This window comes from Microcebus murinus, chromosome 10 (assembly GCF_040939455.1).
Source record: "Microcebus murinus isolate Inina chromosome 10, M.murinus_Inina_mat1.0, whole genome shotgun sequence".
NCBI classification, from domain to species: Eukaryota; Metazoa; Chordata; class Mammalia; order Primates; family Cheirogaleidae; genus Microcebus; species Microcebus murinus.
This window is the reverse complement of record NC_134113.1, coordinates 79,070,176-79,094,351: the sequence shown is the minus strand read 5'-3', so window position 1 is coordinate 79,094,351 and position 24,176 is coordinate 79,070,176. Positions and strand designations below refer to the sequence as shown.

Genomic DNA, 24,176 nt, shown 5'->3' with positions numbered 1-24,176 from the left:
CAGCCTTCAGAACTGAGCTACCTACTCCTCCCTTGTTCTAAGTCTCCAGTTCTTATCTTTCCTGTCCCACTGGAAAGGCTCGAGAAACAGCACAGAGCTGAAATCTGAGTGATTACCTCCATCTTCATTTATCCAGTAAAGAAAAAGATTCATAGTCCCGACTTCGGTTAGCTGATTATCCTCTCCATAGAGCCACAGAACCTGCTGGCAGCCGTTGTCCATGGCTTCACATTGGGCAAAAAGCGATGAGCCGTAATTCCTTTTAAGAAAGAGGAAACACTCTGATTAGGAACATACTTCATCCCCACGCTTCACCTTCCACACTCTCACAGCCTAAAGCCTACCTGGAGATGTAGGCAACCTACCGTGCTCTTAAGATACACACATTCTCTCATTAACTGCATGACAGTAAAGGAAAATTCCTTAGAGAACCTAAATAATCTAACTGTATTCATCTGAGAGAGAACAAAGGGAAACCTTGCAATCCTAACTGGAAAAGTACTGATAGGAGAACACAGGTGAACAGCCAAGTTTAGTGAGAACAGTTAAAAGTTATTGAATATTTTTCCACACACCAAGCAATTTTACACAAATTACTTCATTTAAACCTCATACTCATACTAGGAGGTAGGCACTATCATTATTCCCATTGTCCACAGGAGAAACTGAGGCCTAGAGAAGTAACTGCTATCAAGTCACAGCAATTTAACACATTGACTGCCACACACACACACACACACACACAAAAAAAAAAAAAATCAGAAATTTTCCTTGGTGTCACTGTTTAAATTACAAAAATAGAATTAAAAAAAAACTTCAAGTGTAATTCAAAGATAAACATAAATAGAAAAACAAAATTTACTGACTTCTATTCATTTAATCCACCTTTTTAGAATTGTTAATACTGATTGTAACAATAGGAACATCAACGAGATTTGATATATGCTTCACACAGCCCTGGGCTCAAAATGGCAGTGAGTTAAATACAACTCTCATGGCAGTTAACGTGTTAAGTAGAAGAGCACCACATCTGTGCTCCCTTACCTAAGGCCTTCTGTTACAACATATCCAAGGAGCATCTAATGCCCAATGCTTAAATTTCCCCCCCAAAGTAGGATAAATATTAAAATTCCTGATTTTCACCCAAAAAAGTATGTCCAAATTTCGTCTTTCTCTGCCTGTGCTATTCATCCCAGGTTATTTACAATGAAAAGGACACAGCGCATCTTCTTGGACTGACAATTTAGCTTAGTAGTATTTTTAATTTATTATCTTTCAGGCTTATATGGGATAATTATGGAGTATATTATCACTATCAAAAAAGCATAGTGAATTCTTACAATATGAATGCCTAGCCTTTCAAAGAAGCTTCTAAACACACACACACACACACACACACACACTTTTGAGAGTGTGCCTGAGTTGAAACCATGGCTCTTCAGGGTCAATGACACACCTGGGCAGGGAAAGAGAATTAAAGACCTCAACTCTTTCAATGCATTGAAAAGAAAGGGGCTTTTTATGTTACATGTTTAATTGATTGATTGATATATCATCATATACTATAGATGGTCTTTATTCTTCCAAACAAATTTTCTCACAGTTGTGAACTGTATTACTAAGTCCACAGGATAATTGATAGCATGGGCAATGGCTGGGTCCCCTCCCATGTGCAGCCAATATTCAGAAGAAAAACACATGTTCTTGGAGGAAAGAAAGAAAATGAAAAAGTGGGAAAACTGCCTACACAGAAAAATTTCAATATAGTTGTTTTTTTTTTTTTTTTTTGAGACAGAGTCTCGCTTTGTTGCCCAGGCTAGAGTGAGTGCCGTGGCGTCAGCCTAGCTCACAGCAACCTCCAACTCCTGGGCTCAAGCAATCCTCCTGCCTCAGCCTCCCAAGTAGCTGGGACTACAGGCATGCGCCACCATGCCTGGCTGATTTTTTTCTATATATATTAGTTGGCCAATTAATTACTTTCTATTTATAGTAGAGATGGGGGTTTCACTCTTGCTCAGGCTGGTTTCGAACTCCTGACCTTGAGCAATCTGCCCACCTCGGCCTCCCAGAGTGCTAGGATTACAGGCGTGAGCCACTACACCCGGCCTCAATATAGTTTTGAATAGAATAAACAGCTGGAAGAACAGAGATATTAAATACTTCCCTCCAAAAGAGTAAATTCTATTATGTAAAATCCAAATTTCTTCTAAGATAAAGAGAGTCCAGGAGATAAGAAAGTGAAAAACCCTCATAATATCAACTACTGTTTAAGAGGTTACTACAGGTAGCGAATCCCTAATCTGAAAATGGAAATCCAAAATGCTTCAAAATCTGAAACTTTTTGAATGCCAATGTGCCGCCAAAAGTCACTGGAGCATTGCAGAGTTTGGATTTTCAGGTTAGAGATGCTGGAAATATTCCCCAAAATATCCAAAATCCAAAACACTTCTGGTCCCAAGCATTTCACATACGGGATATTTAACTTGCACCTGCCAGGAAGCTCTTAACCACATTATTATTTCATTGAATCATCTTAAAATAACCCTGGACTTTACTTTTGAGGACTTGGAGGAAGAGACGATGCAATTGTATATAATCACACAGATAATAAATGTGACTCCCAGATATCTCTGACTCCTAAGCTCAAGCTTTTAACCACTAGGTTATAATAGTGCATTTGCTGAGAGCTTTGTATAGGCTAAACACTGTCCTAAACACTTTATATCACCTCAACCCACAGAAGTAGGTATTATTGCCTTGATTTTATAAATGGGGAAACTGATACTTAGAGCAGTTAAGTAACATGCCCAAGGTAATTAGGTTGGTTTGTTTGAGTTTTTTTTTTTTTTTTTTTTAGCCAAATTTAGCAGTGGGAGGGTTGAATACCAACTTTTAAGTGACACTAATGTTAATAAGTTCTGATAACCCACTACCATCGGGCCAGCCTATTTGTTTCATTTAAAGATTTTAGTATTTTATAGGGCAGTTTTAAGGTTCACAGCAAAATTGAGAGGAGGGTACGAGAGATTTTCCCATACACCCCTGACTCCAACAAATGCGCAGCCTCCGCGATTACCACTGCCCCACACCAGAGTGCTCCATCTGCTACAACTGATGAACCTACTCGGATACTTCATATAGTTTACAACAGGGTTCGCTCCTGCTATTGTACATTGCATGAGTTGAGACAAGTGTATAATGACATGCATCCACCACTGTGGCGGTGAGGTTTTAAAGTCGGGTCTTTCTGACTTTAAATCCCGCACTCTTGGCCGGGCACGGTGGCTCACGCCTGTAATCCTAGCACTCTGGGAAGCCGAGGCGGGCGGATTGCTCGAGGTCAGGAGCTCGAAACCAGCCTGAGCAAGATCGAGACTAAAAATAGAAAGAAATTAATTGGCCAACTAAAAATATATAGGAAAAAATTTAGCCAGGCATGGTGGCGCATGCCTGTAGCCCCAGCTACTCGGGAGGCTGAGGCAGGAGGATTCCTTGAGCCCAGGAGTTTGAGGTTGCTGTGAGCTAGGCTGACACCATGGCACTCTAGCCCGGGCAACAAAGTGAGACTCTGTCTAAAAGAGTCTCAAAAAGGAGAAAAAAAATAATAATAATAAAGCCTGCACTCTTACAGCATGAGAGTATAAGGAAAAAAGAAAAAAACAGAGAAAGATAATTGTGTGTGTGTGTGTGTGTGTGTGTGTGTGTGTGAGAGAGAGAGAGAACATGTGTGAGCACCTGATTCATCCCAAATTAAGTAAGAACTTTCCTGGGACTACAGACGTCCCTGTGATGAAAAGAGACCTTCCTCTAACTCAGTGCTTCTCCAGTTTCATTTCATGGTAAAAGATCCTGATACTCAGTCTATGGCCCAGACCAAATTAACCAGAGTATCTGGAGGTGGGAACCAGGCATCAGGGTTTGGCGATGCTCCCAGGTGATCTTGGTTTGTAACCAAAGTGAGGCCCATCGTGCTAGAACTCTCCTTCAGCTGTGCACAATTGTATGGCTTATCTCACATATATTTAGAAATAAGACAATAATGCTATCTTCACTGGCTTGAAAATAGTAGAATAATCTTAGAATTTTTTCTTAAAGCTTCTCTCCCTCAGATTCATTAAGAGAGCAGAAAGTTCTTGAGCTTATGCGTTATGAGAATCAAGCTATTTACTAATGCCAATTGGCTACAAGGGTCCTAAAAATGGATCAAAGGATAATCGTTGACTGAATTAAGTTTAGAGAAGACATAATAATACGCAATTCTAACGTCCAAACGTGTTTGCCACCTAAATAGGATGATGCTAAATGCAGAATCATTGGTTCTCCTTGTACTTCTCCAGGTTGGAAGCATAGGAGTAGAGAAAGCTTTAGAACTTCTTGGAAACAATAGGCATATAGGTTAAAAGTTCACCCTTTTGGTTCTGCCTTTCCTCTTGCAATCTTTATTTCAATTTAGGAACTCCAATATGCTCTTCCCAAGTTTCTTCCTATCCTAAGAGGCCTAATGAGTCAAAGAATTCACTTTTCTATAATGATTCTCTTTTTTTAAAGCACTTTTAGATTCACAGAAAAACTGAGCAAAAAATGCAGAGAATTCCCATATTATATCCCTTCTTGATTACCCTCCCAATTTCTCCTATTATCATTATCTTGCATTACTGTGGCACACGTGTCTATAGTTTTAGGGTTTAATCTGTGTTGTACCGAAAGCATTAATTTTTAATTCGACTACAGTGATCACGTAGTCTGTGATACTGCATCATATCATCCTTTACACAATAAATAACAAGTTGCCCAAATAGCAGTTAATAAGGATTTCCCTGCAATTTCTGTGTCCCCATGTTATCTTTTCCCTAGACAGGTAGGGGGAGCTAGAGAGCAAGATTTAAAAAGAGGAAACGTTTTCCTTATCAAGATTGTTAACTTACTGTAATGTGCACCCTAAGAGAAGCTTTAACAAAGTAGTATATATGGTATTCAGTGGTGCATATGCTCAGTGAAGAAGTCTGAACAAGTAAAAAAAAAAAAAAAGAAAGCAAGAGATTAAACAAAAGGAGTTTTCAACCTGGCTAGCCCAGGATAAAGGAAGGAATGCTCTAAGCCAGGAGGAAAATAGATTTCCTAAATTAATGGATCCCATTAGGATTTCTCTACTCATTGAGAAAATGCAGGTGATAAAGTTGCCCACAGGGATGAATTTTATAATTTTTTTTTTTTTTTTTTAATGAGAGATGGGAGTTGCTACATTTCTCAGGCTAGACTAAACTCCTGGGCTAAAGGGATCCTCCTGCCCCAGCCTCCGGAGTGGCTGGGATTATACTCACATGCCACTGCGCCTGGCTACCATTCTTTATTTCTGTTGGAAGGTTGGGGGGAGGAAATATAGGATTGCCATATAAGGGTCAAAGCTAGCTGTCACTGTCTCTTTACTATCCCAGCAGCATGCCCTTCAAGTCCCCCCACTTCTTGAATCTACGTGTTGCACCAGGGCCCACAAGGTTGTCACGGAGCCACTGCCCAGAACTGCGGCTGCCCCGGGTCTATGATGCACAGCGCCACTTGATGCAGACAAAGGAAGAACCCACGCTGCTTAATCCAGTTATTCTTGTTCACCCACAGGGCATTCCCAATTCATGGCCAAGTCCACCCCTGAAATTGTCCAACACTTTTCAAATGCTCTTTTATTTCCTGCCAGCTACATATGGCCTATGAGACCAGCCTGACAGAGCGAAAGCAGGGCTGTCCCTCGGCCAGTTGGCAGCAGGTGTGGCTACAATCTGTGGCAATGAAGACAGCACTTCAATGAAGCGGGCACCTTCCCCAGACAGGACTCCCTGGAGCCAACCGAGAGCCTGGGTCCCAGGACCAGATGCTCTTTAATGCCAACCACCAGCCTGCAGCCAGAGGACCAGTGCCCAGGGGCAGTTCATTTGAAAGCACTGATTTGATTCCTATTCGAGTTGCTTACTTTGGTTGTTGTCTATGTATTGCATCTAATATTTCTCCCTTATGCAGGACCGCAGGCTATCCTTTAAACAACTAACACATTTAAAAGTGACAACTAAACAGGAAACAAAATAAGCATTAAAGTGGGAATATTATTTATTTGTATGGAAGCAAAATGGCAGTAACAATGGTCGTGAAGGGCTCTTTCCTTTAGACAGAGATACAGATTTACTTACCCTCCCACCTTGCAGTCTCCAGTTCCACCTTTCCAGGCTCTTACATACTTCGGATTGGCCCACAGGGACACCGGATTAAAGGTTCCACTTGAAAAATAAGGTCCCACTGGGCTCAGGATTACAAAGAGCAGGGCTTTGCTAGGCTTCTTGACTCCAAGAGAAGGCTGCAATCAAGTAGAAGCACACGACTGTAACTTCAAACACAGGCACCAAGCCCAAAGTCCCGAGTAGATCCGACTAATGACAGGAGCTATTACTTCTAAAGTCGAGTTACACAAAGCCTGATGTGTTCTAAGAAGAAAATACTGAGAACGGAGTCCTTAATTTTCATTTTGCTTTGCCTTCTATGATTTTAGAGGAAAAGCAAATTTGTCAATTTCTTTGTGTCAGTGGGATTTTGGATGAGAAACATGGTTTTTTTTTGTTTTTGTTTTGAGACAGAGTCTCGCTTTGTTGCCCAGGCTAGAGTGAGTGCCGTGGCGTCAGCTTAGCTCACAGCAACCTCAAGCTCCTGGGCTCAAGCAATCCTGCTGCCTCAGCCTCCCGAGTAGCTGGGACTACAGGCACGAACCACCATGCCCAGCTGATATATATATATGTATATATATATATTAGTTGGCCAATTAATTTCTTTCTATTTTTTATAGTAGAGACGGGGTCTCGCTCTTGCTCAGGCTGGTTTTGAACTCCTGACCTTGAGCAATCCGCCCGCCTCGGCCTCCCAGGGTGCTAGGATTACAGGCGTGAGCCACCGCGCCCGGCCAGAAACATGGTTTTAACAACTAGCTATGTAACAACTTTCAAGGTTGCATGGATTGGGAATTGAAAACCCAGAAGTGGTTTTAGTCTTGGGGGTAAAATATATTTATTTGCTTCAGTAATGTGCCCTTCTTTTTCACAGCCCAGTGACTGCTTCGGGACATGGCAGGGCCTCCAGCAGGTGGGGGTGCTGAGTAGTGTGCTATTACCACACCTGCCCAAAGCAGGTAGCAAGAGTGTTGCTCCACTAGAAGGAAAGAAACCAGACAGGATAAATGCCATCAAAAGGGCAGGGGACAATTGACTCAGAAACAGCAAAGCCAAAAGGCAGCCTTTCCCACAAACACTGGAAAGAAACCAACAATATAAAACCATACAAATTCCTGTAGCACAAAAGGAAGTTACAAGGAATTAGGGGCCACTGTTTATTAAAGGAAGAAAATCGAGAGACTCAAAGGTTTGAGGGTATTACAAAGGCAAAAAGGGTCACCAGGTTATCCTCTGCAATTCAAGACCTCAGGAAGTAACAAGGCAGGACTATTAGGTTAAGAGTCTTGGAATATAAACCACTCCTGTCTAAATCCCAAAACTGCAGCCTAGTCCGCCTGGATGGGGTGGGTGACTGTTGTGCAAAGAATGAGAGTAAAAGAAGAGAAGACTCAATTCCAGCTGATTTTATGGCTTTGTAATGTTTCTTAAAACAGACTGAAAGTGCACTTTGGGATATTTTTATCTGAACTTCAATGATACCTCCCCTCCACCAAGTCCCCTCGCCCACTGCTCAACACTCAGATAATCAAAAATCAGGTAGTAAAATATTCATGGGCATTAAAAAAAAGTGTTTGCACATGTGCACACCGATGCCATCTGAAATGCATGCCCTTAGGAAATTCTGTTAGCATTCCACTGAACTTAAGGACCAAAGGGCTTGGCTGGCCACAGAGTAATCGATAATGGATAGCCACGTTAGAGAAATTCACTAGCAAGCCACAACAGGTTTTGGTTCCTTGCTTGCTTGTGTCTGTTCTATAATGGGGGCTGAAGAGATTAAAGGGAGGACTACCCTCCCAATAAAGGCTCAAGAGCCTGAAAGCTTCCTTTGCCTTTTCTGTTTTCATTGTTTAGGAGGGAAAACCTCAGCATAATGTATTTATCCGTCATTCTTCCCAGCTTTGATAAAACCTGACTATTTTATGTCTGCATTTTTACTTACCTATCCATTAAGAAAGTACAAGGATGCCTTTATTTCATGGATGCTTTGAAGCTTAACATTTTAGATTTTTTTACAAACCATAGTAATGAGGAATTAAGAGAAGCCTCTCTCAACATAATTTTGAGTTATAATATGCCAGCATACTTTCAATAATTGACCTAGCTTCTAAGTTTCTGAATAGAATAGTTTATTTGTGGACAAGCTAATAACATTTTATCAGCTATCACATGAATGCCTGGGACTTCTCCCACTCAGAACTCATGTATCTTATGCAAGCTACACTTCACTAAAAGGAATAACAAAAACTCATCATGGAAATTTCTTCCCCAGTTAAATTTCACCTTGTTCATTTCCTTTTCCTGATTTTAACTGACAGGTAAACTTGCATTTATTCCACTAGGTGGTAGTATACAGATCACAGATAGAAAACAGGGGGATTAATTGTATGTATTAAATGGATTTCTAGAAAAAAAACTCCATAAATCTCCAAGCAATATTCTTATTCTTAGCAAGCAGGTAAATTATAGACTATAATTTTTAATTTTTTCAATGCTGAGAGAAAATACATTTATGTGTACTAAAATTTTGTGAAATTTAATCGAAGTCAACTCATGTTTTACAAGTACTCCAAGTACTGGGGTTGATCACAGCCTAGTCATCTTCATCCTTAAATGATTGTTTATACTAACTGTCCTTTCATGAAAAATACTCTGTGGCTTTACTGAAAATGATCACACATGGCTTCCACACTGAGAATAAAATTTAACTCTAGATGTGAGGAAGGGGAGCTTGAGGAAGGGGTCTGTTTCTATCTTCGAGAACCATTATTTGTTCCTTTAATTCTCCCTTCTATCCTGCAAAGCAGTGTAAATTCCGTGCTGCTGTTAAGTGTACTTTATTACATAATATTAATCAAATGACTAAACAAAATTCTATGATTGGTCAGGCTTCTGATTAAACAAAAGACACATAAATAAAGAGAAAACATGGGCCGGGCACAGTGGCTCATGCCTGTAATCCTAGCACTAGACAGAAGCAGGAGGATCTCTTGAGGCCAGGAGTTCGAGACCAGCCTGAGCAACATAGCAAGACTCCATCCCTACAAAAAACAGAAAACTTAACCAGGCGTGGTGATGGCGTACACCGATAGTCCCAGCTACTTGGGAGGCTGAGGCAGGAGGATTGCGTGAGCCCAGGAGTTCCAGGTTGCAGTGAGCTGTGACGATGCCACTGCACACCAGAGCTCAACAGTGTCTCAAAAAAAAAAGAAAGAAAGAAAGAAAAGAAAGACGTCTTACTTCATAGTCTATTCCTCACAAATAAATGACTAATGCATATACAATGGTATTAAACATGTACACTGCACAGAAGGACAAGACACTTGGGTGTGATGGAAAATAAAGATATATTCACAGTAAAAATTACCACTTCCTTCTGGGTCAGCCGGAGATTACTTTATCTAAAGGCAGAATTTCAAAGGTTCTTTGAGTGGTGGCAGGAAAGAGCTCTGTGAGCTGAGAAAAGAACTATTTGTCTATGTTTTGGCCTGGAAGGCAGAGAAGCTCAGTGGCATGTGTGGGCTTGAGCATAGCTCTGCCTAGACAAGGCGAGTGACAGACAGAAGAAATAAGGTAATTGAGAACGACAGAAGAATTTTTCAAAAATCAGTATAATTTTTTTTTAATCCAAAGAGGAGCCTGATTTTTTTTTTTTTAATCCTGCTGGTTCTTGAAAAAGAAGATTAAATTGTTAAAGGAGAAAATAATGAAGAAGAATAGAATGAGGAGTGCTGGATGGGAGAGAGCCAGTGGTCCACCCAGGGCCCTGAATGTTCTGAGGGTCCCAAAGGAAGGAACACCAAATTCATACAGCATCTGTATAGAGAAAACTATTGTAGCTGGTTTGGTAAAAGATTAAAAAAATAATAACCTTCAATATCACACATTGCTTTTTTTGGCTTCCAAGATATTTCATAATCATTATCTCATAGAACAATCCAGGAAGAGTTATAATTCCTATTTTTAGGTTGGAGAAACTGAGGCTCAAAACAAATGGTTTGCACAAAGTTTCACAGTTATTAAGCTCTAGATATCCTTCTCTTAATCCAGAGTTATTTGATACTATACAAAACCTTTAAAGAAGATTAATGAAGTACCCAAGATCTCCCGACCTGAGGAGAGTTCCAAGTGGTGCCAGCCTTCATTCTCAACCTTCACCTGCACCCCTCAACACCCCCAAACCATACTGAGCCCTGCCGATTCCTCCTCACTCTCCCACCTCCATGTGCCTTCCTGTACTACCCTCCCCTCCCTGGAACACCCTCCTTTTGATCTCCCCCAACTGCTACGGACTGAATTGCATCCCCTACAATTCATATGTTGAAGCCCTAACCCCCAATGCGACTATATTTGGAGGCAGGTCCTTTAAGGAGGTAATTAAGGTTTAATGAGGTCATGAGGGTGGGGCCATAATCCAGGAGGACTTCTGTCCTTGTAAAAGGAAAAGACACCAGAGATCTTTCCCTCTACCCAGAGGAAAGGCCCAGTGAAGACACAGTAAGTAAGCAGGTGGCTTTGGATAAGCCAGGGAGAGTGGCCTTACCAGAGACCAGCCCTGCTGGCTGGCACCTGGAGCTTGGACTTCCAGCCACCAGAACAGTGAGAAAATAAATATCTGTTGTTGAGGTGCCCAGTCTGTAGCGTTCTGGTATGGAAGCCCCTGAACCCACTGAGACAGCCCCCACCTTTCTCCTAAGCAATGCAAACCCTTCAATCTCAATTTAAATGTCATTTAAGTGTCACTTCAGGAAATGAGCTCCTTAGACCAGGAGCTCCAACCAGGAGCAGGCTGGGTGCTTGTGTTACGTGCTATCATAGTATCCTGCCTGCACTTCAAGTTTAAAACTATTACCTTTTTTTTTTTTTTTTTTACATCTACTTATTTCTTTGTCTCCTGCTGCACTGGAAACTCTGTGAAGTGCAAGGTCATCTCTGTCCTCCACACAGAGCATCCTATGTAATTTATACCAAGTGTTTACTAAATTTGTGAATCAGGTCAGGCATGGGCGGCTCACGCCTGTAACCCTAGCACTCTGGGAGGCCCAGGCAGGCGATCATTTGAGCTCAGGAGTTGAGACCAGCCTGAGCAAAAGTGAGACCCCTGTCTCAGCTAAAAAAGTAGGAAGAAATTAGCTGGCCAACTAAAAATGTATATAGAAAAATTAGCCAGGCATGGTGGTGCATGCCTGTAGTCCCAGCTACTCAGGAGTCTGAGGCAGGAGGATTGCTTAAGCCCAGGAGTTTGAGGTTGCTGTGAGCTAGGCTGATGCCATGGCACTCTAGCCCAGGCAATAGAGCAAGACTAAGTCTCAAAAAAATTTTTAAAAATTTAAAAAAAATTGTGAATGAACTGTCCATCTTAATAACATACTGTTTATAGAAAAGGGCTGTGAAAACAACCCAGATGACTCTCTACTATACTTGAATTATTTTGATTAAAAAAATCTGATGCTAATCCTAATGTGTGGCGCTGACACCCTAGAGAAAAATGTTCGCCTCCTGCCTGATTGCTTTTATTTATTTTATTTTATTTTTATTTTTTTGAGACAGAGTCTCACTTTGTTGCCCAGGCTGGAGTGAGTGCCATGGCGTCAGCCTAGCTCACAGCAACCTCAAACTCCTGGGCTCAAGCAATCCTCCTGCCTCAGCCTCCCAAGTAGCTGGGACTACAGGCATGCACCACCACCATGCCCGGCTAAGTTTTTCTATATATATAAGTTGGCCAATTAATTTCTTTCTATTTTTATAGTAGAGACAGGGTCTCGCTCTTGCTCAGGCTGGTTTTGAACTCCTGACCTCGAGCAATCCACCCGCCTCGGCCTCCCAGAGAGCTAGGATTACAAGCATGAGCCACCACGCCTGGCCCTGCCTGATTACTTTTAGTGCTGGACTCTACATTAGCAGGTAATTAACATGTAGGCACTGAAAACCTACTACTAGGGAAGGTGAAGTCCAGAATCTTCTGAAACTTGCTATAAAAGACGTAAGGGATAGATCTGGGTTTGTTTCTCAGCCCTGTTCAAAGAGAAAGATAATATAATTTTAACACTTGACAAAAAGATTGCTGAGCAACCAACTCTTTTTAGTGTTTAAATAAAAATGATCTTAAAATTTAAAAGAACAGTTAAGAGAAAACAAAAGGCAAGGTGGAAAAGACTAAAAGAACACTTAGTCTTAGGCCGGGCGCGGTGGCTCACGCCTGTAATCCTAGCTCTCTGGGAGGCCGAGGCGGGCGGATTGCTCCAGGTCAGGAGTTCGAAACCAGCCTGAGCAAGAGCGAGACCCCGTCTCTACTATAAATAGAAAGAAATTCATTGGCCAACTAATATATATAGAAAAATATAGCCGGGCGTGGTGGTGCATGCCTGTAGTCCCAGCTACTCGGGAGGCTGAGGCAGCAGGATTGCTTGAGCCCGGAGATTGAGGTTGCTGTGAGCTAGGCTGATGCCATGGCACTCACTCTAGCCTGGGCAACAAAGCGAGACTCTGTCTCAAAAAAAAAAAAACAAAAACAAACAAACAAACAAAAAAGAACACTTAGTCTTATCTAACTTTTCCACTGTAAAAGAAGTGACAGTGACTACCCACAGTGTTAATATAAGGATTAAATTAGATAATATGTGGAGAGAGCACTGGGCCTAATCTTTTTTCATGCACTTAACAAAAAGCAATTGTTACTGTTTCCAGAGTAATAATCGCTAATAGTGATAGTGGTAAATAAATTCCATATGTACCAATACACGGAGCACTGAGATGATTGTAAACATGACCATTGAACTACAGGTAACACTCATTGTTGGGATTGGGGAGAATAGGAATTTGAGGAAAAAAACAAGGACTATTATACCAGTGATCTGAGAAATACAGGTAAAACTGGTAAATTTGGAATCAATCCTAAACAGAAATTTTAGCACAGATTATTAAAGAAGTGGTCAAGAATACTTGATAAGGAAGTACTTAGAAGGGGCTAGAACAAGTCACCCTTTGAATAGCCCTGCTTCATTTCCCTTTCTGAAGTGACTGTGGATCAGGAGTGAGTGAACTTCAGCCTGCTGTTTTTTCAGTTTTATAGGAACATGCTAGTTCATCTATGAGTTGTCTATTGCTGAGTTTGCACTACAAAGACAGAGTGGGGTAGCTATATGACCCACAAAGCCAAAAATATTGACTATAGGACCATTACAGAAAAAGTTTGCCAGTGCCTTCTCTAGGTGACAGAAAAATGCCACAGGATGGTTTCCAATGCACCAGGAATGACCTCAAAACCAGTATCTCCTAACTGGTTCCTGACTTTGACCTTGTGATTCCATCTGGTTTGGTTCAACTGACTGGGCCAGGCATCATGCTGGGCCTGGAACAGAAAGACAAATAAGGCCAACACAGGGTGCTAACTAACACCTCCAGTGAAGGTGTGCCCAACAGGGGCGAGTCCAGCCCCAGGTGAGAAGGTGAGGAGGAGGATACCGAGTCAGGTAATGAGGCATGCACACAATGACACTGGTGTCAATGAAACTGCGTGTGTGAGAAACTGCAAGCTAGACAGGGCAAGGGCAGTATCGGCTGTCCCTCCATTTAGTCACATGTCCCTGCCCGCCTACACAGTCACCCTCAGAAGTTTGAAAATCTTTAGAATATTTTAACAATCAGTCTTCCCTTTCTTCTGGGTAATTTCCATCAGCTTAGAAACATGCCATAATATCACACATTCCCTAACCCCATATCCTTCTCCGGGTAGGCAGTTCCGCTCCACTGTGCAACAGAATTCCTCATAAGATGTGTACAAACCCACCCTAACTTCCTCTCCATTCATTCTCTCTTGAATCCCAAACATGTCAACCCCACCATCACCCTAATGAAAAATGCTTAATCAAGATCACCGAGGACCTCTGTGTTGCCAAATGCAACAGTTAATTCTCAGAACTAATCTCTGGTCCTAGGAGCAGGATTTGCCAGAGTTGCTCACTGCCTTCATGCTCGCTTGGCTTCCAGCATACCAAGCTTCTCTTGCTTTTCTTTCTGTTTTACAGGCTGCTACTTCTCAGACTCCTTCACTAATTCCTCTTCTTCTCCCTTTTGTCTGAAAGTTGGCCTGGCTTGGGGGCTTAGTCCTTGCCTTCTTCCATCTCTGTCTACAGTTCTTCCCTTAAAGACCTCATCCAAGGCTGAGTGAGGTGGCTCACGCCTGTAATCCTGGCACTTTGGGAAGCTGAGGTGAGAGGATCAGCTTGAGCCCAGGACTTAGAGACCAGCCTGGGGAACACAGTGAGACTCCATCTCTACAAAAACTAGATGGGTGCAGTGGTACACGCCTGTAGTTCCAGTTACTTCGGAGGCTGAAGCAGGAGGATTGCTTGAGCCCAGGAGTTTGAGGTTGCTGTGATGCCACTGCACTATAGCCCAGGCAACAGAGTGAGACCCTGACTAAAAAAAAAAAAAAAAAAAAAAAAGACTCGATCCAGACTCTTGGCTTTAAAGTTTTTTATGCTAAAAATTAGACTATATCACTTAAATTCTAAACTCTCCCCAGAATAATAGACTTGCATATGTAACTACAGTACCTGTAAGAAAACACTGGCTTAAATAATCAAATCCCAAACTCTGGATTTTATCCATATCACTCCAATAAACAAACAAACCCTTTTCCTCATTCTTCCTCATCCCAATAAATGGTTACTATCTAGTTGGTATGGCCTGAAAGGTAAACTTGACATCTTTCCTTTCAAACTTAAACTCAAATTGTGTAAGCTGCAATAAATATCCTTAAATGTCTTCATGCACACTAGGAGATAAGTATATAACATAAATTTCTTGAAGAAAGCCTACATCTTGAAGACTCTAATTTTCTTATTTTATTCAATTTACTAGTTAACAGTTCTTATATTTGTTACATTAACAACTTAACAGTTGATCAATAGGAGATGGGTTATATAAATTATACTACCATATTCCCTTTTTTAAAAAAAAAAAAAAGCTTTCAACATATCTGAAATCTGGATTCAGCATTTTAACAATCCATATTGGCTAGAGAGTGGTCATGGCAAAGCTGTCATTACCAGACTTGGTAATAGCTGTTCATATTGCTGATATTTCCAATGGCTATGGGCACTGGTGATGCTGTGCATGTTGAGTTTTCCATTCAAAATTTCTTCAAAAAGTTATCATATGGGCAGGGTGTGGTGTTATTTTTATAAAAGAGATAATACTTAATGTACAAAGACATTTACCTATGTGTGAGTGTGTGTGTTTATCAATACATATTTCTGGAAGGTTATCAGAAAAACTGGCAATAGGAATTGCTTGGAAGGAGGGAAACCGTGAAACCCTGGATTGGAATGAGAGTGAGAAGGAATCTTCCTTTCTGTTGCATACCTTTGGTACTATTTGAATTTTTTACCAGATATTTTCCCCTCCAAAAATCCCTCTTTTATTTTTATTTATTTTTTTTTTTTTGAGACAGAGTCTCGCTTTGTTGTCCAGGCTAGAGTGAGTGCCATGGCGTCAGCCTAGCTCACAGCAACCTCAAACTCCTGGGCTTGAGTGATCCTTCTGCCTCAGCCTCCCGAGTAGCTGGGACTACAGGCATGCGCCACCATGCCCGGCTAATTTTTTTATATACATATCAGTTGGCCAATGAATTTCTTTCTATTTATAGTAGAGACGGGGTCTCGCTCTTGCTCAGGCTGGTTTTGAACTCCTGACCTTGAGCAATCTGCCCGCCTCGACCTCCCAGAGAGCTAGGATTACAGGCGTGAGCCACCGCGCCCGGCCAAAAATCCCTCTTTTAAAGACCCCGAAATATATTCACAAGTGTGCATGTGAAAATAGATAGTAACAAACTTAGAAGCACTGTAACTGAACTTGACACTTAATTGTATGTGTGTTTATTTATATGATACATATATTATAAAATATATAATGCAATGTACAAAACCTGGAGTAAATATGTCAAATATAGTTGAGAGAAGGAAAAAAAATAGAGATGAAAGTAGCCCTGTTAGAACAAGATGGGAAAGAACTTACTCACCACCTCAAAATTGTTTCCATACCAATCACTCTTCTGGAGCCAGGGCCCATTTCTACACAGCAGTGACATCCATCAATATCCTCACTTAGTGGATTTACATGATGAAAGTCTGACTCCCCTGCCAGATACTGAGCTCCGTGAAAGCCAATAGATAGTTTTTGCTCAGCACAGTATCCCCAGAAGCAGAGCAAGGGCCAACACATAAGAGATGCTGCAGGCAGAGGTTAGGAGCCCACGCCCTTTTATTTCACCTCTTTGGGCCTCAGTCTCCTTGTGCCTGAAATAATGCAGCAGCACCTACTTGTGGGGTTGTTACCAGAGTCAGTGCATGGAAAGCACCAAGCATGGTGCCTGATACTCAGGGTGGCTTCACAATGCCAGGTGCTGGTGATGAGAGCAGACCGAATGACCATCACCAAGGAGAGCCAGGACACCCCTGAAAAGCAGCAGTATCTCTTGAGTTAGAAATGTAAGAGCGGTGTTGGCCTCTTGCCGGGAAATAACAAGCTTTCAATAATTCCCTGGGTTGTATAATTTCGAGCTGTTCGCTGGAGCCTTAGAGGAGGCAGCAGGGAATGGGAACCCAGCAAGGGAACTGGGACACCATAAGGAAGATGTCCAGCGTGGAGAACTGCACAGCAGTTAAAAACGATGGATGTGATACACACATAGTGACACTGATAGACATGAAAAACACAGAGCTAAAAGAAAAGTGGAGAAACACAGTGAGATCTATAGGATGAAGTTCTTTATATTAATTAAAATTATAGGACTACAAAGTAATGATTCTTAAAAATTATTTTAAAAGATTCTTAAAAACACATACAAACCAAAAGAATATTCACTCAATACATGAGAGTGATTTCCAATGGAGAGGAAATGAGGGTGATGAATAAAGATAGAAGGGAATTAAAAAAAGAGAGAGAGAGGGGGATCTTATGTGCTCCATGATGGCAAGTGCCACGAACTGAGGAGTATAATTAATAACCTGATGAAACAAAATTCTAGAGTAAAAAAAGTCTCCTATGACAAGATGAAATGAACAAGAACAGCCTCAAGAGGGTGCCCATTAGTAAGAGTGGCCAGATACTAGCTACAGTCAATGCAAATAAGCTGTATTTCTATAAACAAACTTGAGGCTTGAAGACACTAAAAGGGGGCTGTTAATATGAAATATGTTAATAGAGTTATGCAAATAAAATTGAATATCGCTTTATAAACAATAGAATGTGTATGTGTGTCTCGAACAGGACTGTAAAAGAATGCACTGCAAGTATGGACAGTACTCAAGTTAATGATTATAAATTGCTACTATGCTAGCTAGCCTTCAGTTCTTTCAGATCCTTTGTTTATAGAAACTAATTATAAGGGGAAAAAATGATAAGATGTCAGCCGGGTGTGGTGGCTCACGCCTGTAATCCTAGCACTCTGGGAGGCCTAGGCAGGAGGATTGCTTGAGTTCGGGAGTTGGAAATCAGCCTAAGCAAGAGCAAGACCTCATCTCTACTAAAAATACAAAAATTAGTTAGGCGTGGTGGAGTAGACCTGCAATCCCAGCTACTCAGGAGACTGAGGCAAGAGGCTTGCTTGAGCCCAGGAGGCTGAGGTTGCTGTGAGCTATGATTACACCACTGCACTCTACCAAAGGGTGGCAGAGAGAGACTCTGTTTAAAAAAAAAGATGATAAGATGTGTAAGCATAGAAAGAGGCCGTGAATAAAGGGAACCTTTTTCATGGGAACTGGTATGATTATAGGTTAAATCATATGTGCAATATTAAGCTTTTACAAGGTGATAAAAGGAAAAGAAAGGAATGTCTATGAAATGTCCATGTCCTCAAGGATTGACAATCTGATCTCCAGCCTTTCTTCTGCCCACTCACAAAATGGTAGGATTTTAAAATGCAAGCTCTAATGAAAATTTCACACTGAAAGATTACAAAGGAAGTTGCAAATGTGGAAACTGCTTATGTGAGATGATTAAACTGTTGCCCTACATTATTCAAATTGTATTCTGTGCATCTGGTGTTGGTATTAATCAAACACAGATCACTTCTCTCCAGTTGAGCTCAACTGCAGAAATGTATTTAGGGACAATGGAAACGTAGGAGCATGACGTTAACTGAATACGAGGAATTAATCAATTTCTGCGTCAGCCAAGGTCAGCTTGCCTTTGAGCGCAGTTGAAAAAGTCACATCTGCGGGTAGCCTGCAGACCTGTGGGACAGCCACAGGTGGGATCTGCTCACAGGTGCTGGGTGGGCTGACTCCTGACAGTCTGCTGGGCTGTCCCTAGTTTCGGACTCGGCCCTTTTCAATGACATTAATTCTCAGCCCTGATGTCATTTAGTACTGTCTTACTCCACCACCTCTAGAATGGAGAGAGTAGGATGAAATGGGACTGAAATCTGCTGGAAAAGTAGAAGGCTAAGAGCAATGATCAGATGGAATTTCAGAGTTCGTGGTTGTGCCTATGTCTGCTGGTGACCATGGTCAGAATATAACAGAATCACTGAGGAAAGAAAGGCCTGTGTGTTCGAGTGTGTGCACTCATATTACGGTAACTGCATGGAGTCCCTAAACAGGGCAAGGCTGGATAAAACAGATGGCTTAAAATCAGCAAAAGCTGGCTTCTGTGAGTTTAGGGTTGTTAAATATCCAGTCCTGAACCTGACAGTCATATAATTTTAGCTTCCTGTCTAGTAAAGTGAAAATTTAGAAATCACTTACATAAATGCTCTTTATTTAAATATCATGATTTTATATTTTATCTTAATTCCCAATTCATACATAATCAGTATTTTGAAGCCCTCCAGCTTTTAGTTTCTCTTTTAAGAACATATAAATAATTACTTCATGTGATCCTAGCACTCTGGGAGGCCAAGGCGGGAGGATCACTCAAGGTCAGGAGTTCGAAGCCAGCCTGAGCAAGAATGAGACCCTGTCTCTACTAAAAATAAAACTAAATTATGGCTGCTACTCATTTTGACTTGGTGTAAAAAAATAAGAAAAATAGTAAGAAATAGTAATTATTTAAAATATAAAAATTTTTAAAAAACTAAATTAATTGGCCATATATATTTTCTATATATACCAAAAATATATAGAAAAAATTAGCCGGGCATGGTGGTGCATGCCTATACTCCCTGCTACTTGGGAGGCTGAGGCAGAAGGATTGTTTGAGCCCAGGAGTTTGAGGTTGCTGTGAGCTAGGCTGACACTACGGCACTCTAGCTCGGGCAAGAGAGTGAGAGTCTGTCTCAAAAAAATAAAAAATAATTACTTCAGAAGATATTGATTAAAATGATACCAATCCTTTTTTTTAAAATATGAGAAATCTTTTAGTATTATAAATCATTTTACCCTCTATAAACTTTTTAGAAGAGGCTTATATAAAATAGTGTCCAATAAAGTACATGGATTTAAATACTTGTGTACCACATAAATGTTATACAATTCATGGTGGTAATTATCATGTATTAATTTGTATATTTATGTATGACAAGTTGAGTATCTCTTATCCAAAATGGTTGGAACTGAAGTGTTCTGAATTTTGGAATACTTGCATTATACTTGTTGGGTTAAGCATCCCAAATCCAAAAATCCAAAATGCTTTGATGAGCATTTCCTTTGAGCATCATGTCAGAGCTCAAAAAATTTCAGATTTTGGAGCTTTTCATATTTTGAATTTTGGGGTTTTTTTTTTGTTTTGTTTTTTGAGATAGGCTCTTGCTCTGTCACCCAAGCAGGCATGCAGTGTGCAGTCATAACTTACTACAACCTCGAAGTCCTGGGCTCAAGCTATCGATCCTCCCACCTCAGCCTCTTGAGTAGCTGGGACTACAGGTGTGCACCAGTGTGCTTGGCTAATTTTTTTTTTTTTTTTTTTTTGTCTTACAGACAGGGTCTTGCTATGTTGCCCAGCCAATCTCAAACACAAGGCTTCAAGAGATCCTCCCACCTTGACCTCCCAAGTAGGTGGGATTATAGGCACAAGTCACTGTGCCCAGTGGATTTTCAGATTCGGGATGCTCAAACTGTTATGCTTTAGCATTATGTTTACTAATGGAAACCTTACAGATTTTTTTTTCTAATTTTCACTCTCTACCAGCCTAGTAATTTTAAATGGCAATCCCTACTCACTAGTTATACATTAATAGTTAATTAAACATGTTCCAATAATATACTCTTCTGCTAATTATAGTCCTAAATCTAAAGGGATTTTAGTAACGGATTCAATTATTAATCTTATGAAGAACTACACAAAAACATTGGTACGACAGGTATATATCTATGAAAATAATTAAAAACAAAGGGTCAGTTAATTACAAAACATGTAAAGAGGCAGAGTACCCTTTGTAAATATAACAAAACTCATTAGATTGGCGGCAGGACCACTCCCTACGACAGGGAAGCTACTGAATCTTACAGAGTGTGAGAAACAACATTATTAATATTATACTGTCATATTGTAGCCCAGGAAAGTGAATTCAACATCTTGTTCTTAAGATGAAACCCAGCTTTCAAAGATATAAATATTTCCACCTTGGTGCCAGCTTGCAATCCCTAGAGAAAATAAAGCACCAGAAACTAGTAGATATGTATTCGATTCCTTAACAAGGCTTGGGATGGCAATCCTCTTGAAAGTGGTTAAGAAATCTCTGGAAAGTTTGTTAAACTCAGAGAGAGTTCTGATCCTGGCTCCACAGATTTAGACTATTGGGGTCTGGGCTGACACAAACATGTCTATTGTAGAATAATCAATGTTTTATATGCACAAGTGAGTATCATACCCGCAAATAGAGACTGGACAGACATGGGTGATCAACTAGGTAATTATATCATTAATATATTATCCCAAGGCCGGGCGTGGTGGCTCATGGATTGCTCCAGGTCAGGAGTTCAAAACCAGCCTGAGCAAGAGCAAGACCCTACCTCTACTATAAATAGAAAGAAATTAATTGGCCAACTAAATATATATATATATAAAAAATTAGCTGGGCATGGTGGTACATGCCTGTAGTCCCAGTTACTTGGGAGGCTGAGGCAGGAGGATGGCTTGAGCCCAGCAGTTTGAGGTTGCTGTGAGCTAGGCTGATACCACGGCACTCTAGCCCGGGCAACAAAAGTGAGACTCTGTCTCAAAAAAAAAAAAAGAAAGAAAGAAAAGAAAAATTATCCCAACATATGTTTGTTCTTCAAAGAAATCAAAATACCTTTTGGATGTAACACCCAGTTAATCTAACCATGAAAAGGACGTGAAAGAAAAACATGGAAGTCAGTGAGAAGCAAGACAAGGCCCCAGAAAGTCAGATAACTGACATAGAAGTCAACTTGTAATTATTCTGTGAAGATAGTGACAGGGCAGAGCCATCATAAAACCAAATAAGCAAAAAGACAAGCAAAAGCTAATCATCTCTGATGACAGAATCCCAGTGAACAGGCAGCTACTGGCACCAGTCTCCAGCCAGGCCCACAAGTATCAAATGTAGCCTGAAAAGCTAATGCAGGATAATTGCCAACATGGATTATATAATGTCTCTGGGCTACAGAATTTTTTAAATCGATATATTTTATTAGATGTTATTTGTATCATGTTCATTTCTGAATTATAAGTGGTTATTTTTCTACCTATACCATTAATTCGAAAATGATACTCGATAAAAATGTTATAGACCAAATATAAACAATGTTGACTCACCAAATGCCATTAGTTATTTCTTTCATTTCTTATGTCACAACTTAGGAAGTAGATTTTTTTTTTTTTAAATTATTGATTTTAGGCCGGGTGCAGTAGCTCATGCCTATAATCCTAGTACTCTGGGAGGCCGAGGCGGGCGGATCACTCAAGGTCAGGAGTTCGAAACCAGCCTGAGCAAGAGTGAGACCTGTCTCTACTAAAATAGAAAGAAATAAATGGGCCAACTAAAAAATATATGGAAAAAATTAGCCGGACATGGTGGCACATGCCTATAGTCCTAGCTACTTGGGAGGCTGAGGCAGGAGGATCGCTTGAGCCCAGGAGTTTGAGGTTGCTGTGAGCTAGGCTGACGCCATGGCACTCTAGCCCTGGCAACAGAGTGAGACTCTGACTCAAAAAGAAAAAAATTATTGATTTTGAGGTCCCAAGCATAATCAAATATGTAAGCTGATAGAGTGTAGTACAAGAGAACCACTTGACAGGGCTTTTACGCTAAGTAAGGTGTTTGAATTTGAGTGGGCATCGATCAGAATCACCATCTGGATCTATTCAATCAGAATCTTTGAGGATTAGGTTCTATACATGTATGTTAAATAACACGTGGGTGATTCAAATGCAAAAACTTGAGGACGCCCTAATAAAGAGGATTACTGTATGGCTGTAGGATAGACTACAAAATCAGATTTAAGACCTTGTGTAAATCTAGATTATAGGATTCTGGCAGTCTAAAGACTTACTAAATCACAGAATTAGATATAGATGCTCCTCAACTGATGATGGAGCTATGTCTTGATAACCACATCATAAGTTGAAAATAAATATTGCTAAGTTGAACAACGCTTAATATACCAAACCTACCAAACATCATAGTTTAGCCTAGCCTACCTTAAATGTGCTCAGAATAATTACATTAGCCTACAGTTAGGCAAAATCATCTAAGACAAAGTTTATTTATAACGAAGTATTCATTGTCTCATGTAATTTGCTGAATACTCTACTGAATGAAAAACAGAATGGTATAGGTACTCGAAGTACGGTTTCTACTGAATTTGTATCACTTTCACACCATAGTAAAGTTGAAATCATAAGTAGAACCACTGTAATTAAGTCAGGGACTGTCTGTATTTAGAAACTAGATCAATCTTTCATGAACCCTGACACAAAAATCCTTAACAAAATATTAGCAACCTGAATACATCAAGATATAAAATGGATTATTCATCATAATCAAGTAGGATTTTGCCCAGGAATGTAAAGCTGATTTAACATCCAAAAATGAATTCATTAATTAATTAATAATGGAAGAAGAGGACAAAAACTACATAATCATGTCAAGAGATTAAGAAAAAGCAATCAACATAATCCAGCATCCATTCATCACAAAACTTTCAACAAACTAGGAACAGAAGAATCAGATCTTAGACTGGGAAAGACCCTTAGTAACTGGAAGGTAGTGCTTTGAGATTAGTAGCAATGGCTCAACCAAATTTAAAAATTACTTCTTCTCATCATAAGGTTAAAAAGTAATATTAAAAGATTCAATAGGACCCTGCCGGAGCCACCACTGCCAGCGACACGTTCAAGGTTAATTCAGAGGTCTGTGGGGCCAGCCAGCCTGGGCCTACTCACCTTAAAAGTCTATGCAGCACCAAAAAAGGACTCACCTCCCCCAAATCCCATGAAGATTGATGAGCTTTCACTCTACTCAGCTCCCATGGGAAAATCTAAATATGTGGAAGAACCACGGACCCAACTTGAAGAAAGCATCTCACAGCTCCGACATTATTGCAAGCCATATACACGTTGGTGTCAGGAAACATCCTCCCAAACTAAGCCCAAGATACAAACTTTGGTTCAGTGGGGGTTAGACAGCTATGAATATCTCCAAAACGCACCTCCTGGATTTTTTCCAAGACTTGGTGTTATTGGTTTTGCTGGCCTTGTTGGACTCCTTTTGGCTAGAGGTTCAAAAGTAAAGAAGCTGGTATATCCACCTGGTTTCATGGGATTAGCTTCCTCTATCTATTATCCACAACAAGCCACCACATTTGTCCAGGTCAGCAGGGAGAAATTACATGACTGGGGTTTATGAGGATACATAGTCGTAGAAGCTATATGGAAGGGGAGCTTTCAAAAGCCAGGAAATGTGAAGAATTCACCTGGAAATAAGTAGAAAACTCCATGCTCTGCCCATATTAATCAGTTATAGGTAAACATTGGAAACTCCATACAGTAAATCAATAT

The 24,176-nt window shown here is 40.5% G+C and overlaps 1 protein-coding gene and 1 pseudogene across 5 annotated transcripts in view; one reads left to right on the top strand and one right to left on the bottom strand.

The window, feature by feature from the left end:
- BCAT1 (branched chain amino acid transaminase 1) overlaps positions 1 to 24,176 on the bottom strand; it is a 113,683-nt gene that overhangs the window by 19,653 nt on the left and 69,854 nt on the right. For all 5 annotated transcript variants that reach the window (XM_076007569.1, XM_012739565.2, XM_076007571.1 and 2 more), the window contains exons 6-7: positions 6,180 to 6,343; positions 117 to 259 (exon numbers count right to left, since the gene is read on the bottom strand). In XM_076007569.1, coding sequence (XP_075863684.1) covers positions 117 to 259; positions 6,180 to 6,343 — 307 coding nt within the window. The remainder of the gene's footprint in view (positions 1 to 116; positions 260 to 6,179; positions 6,344 to 24,176) is intronic.
- LOC142873408 (MICOS complex subunit MIC26 pseudogene) lies at positions 23,611 to 24,024 on the top strand (annotated as a pseudogene).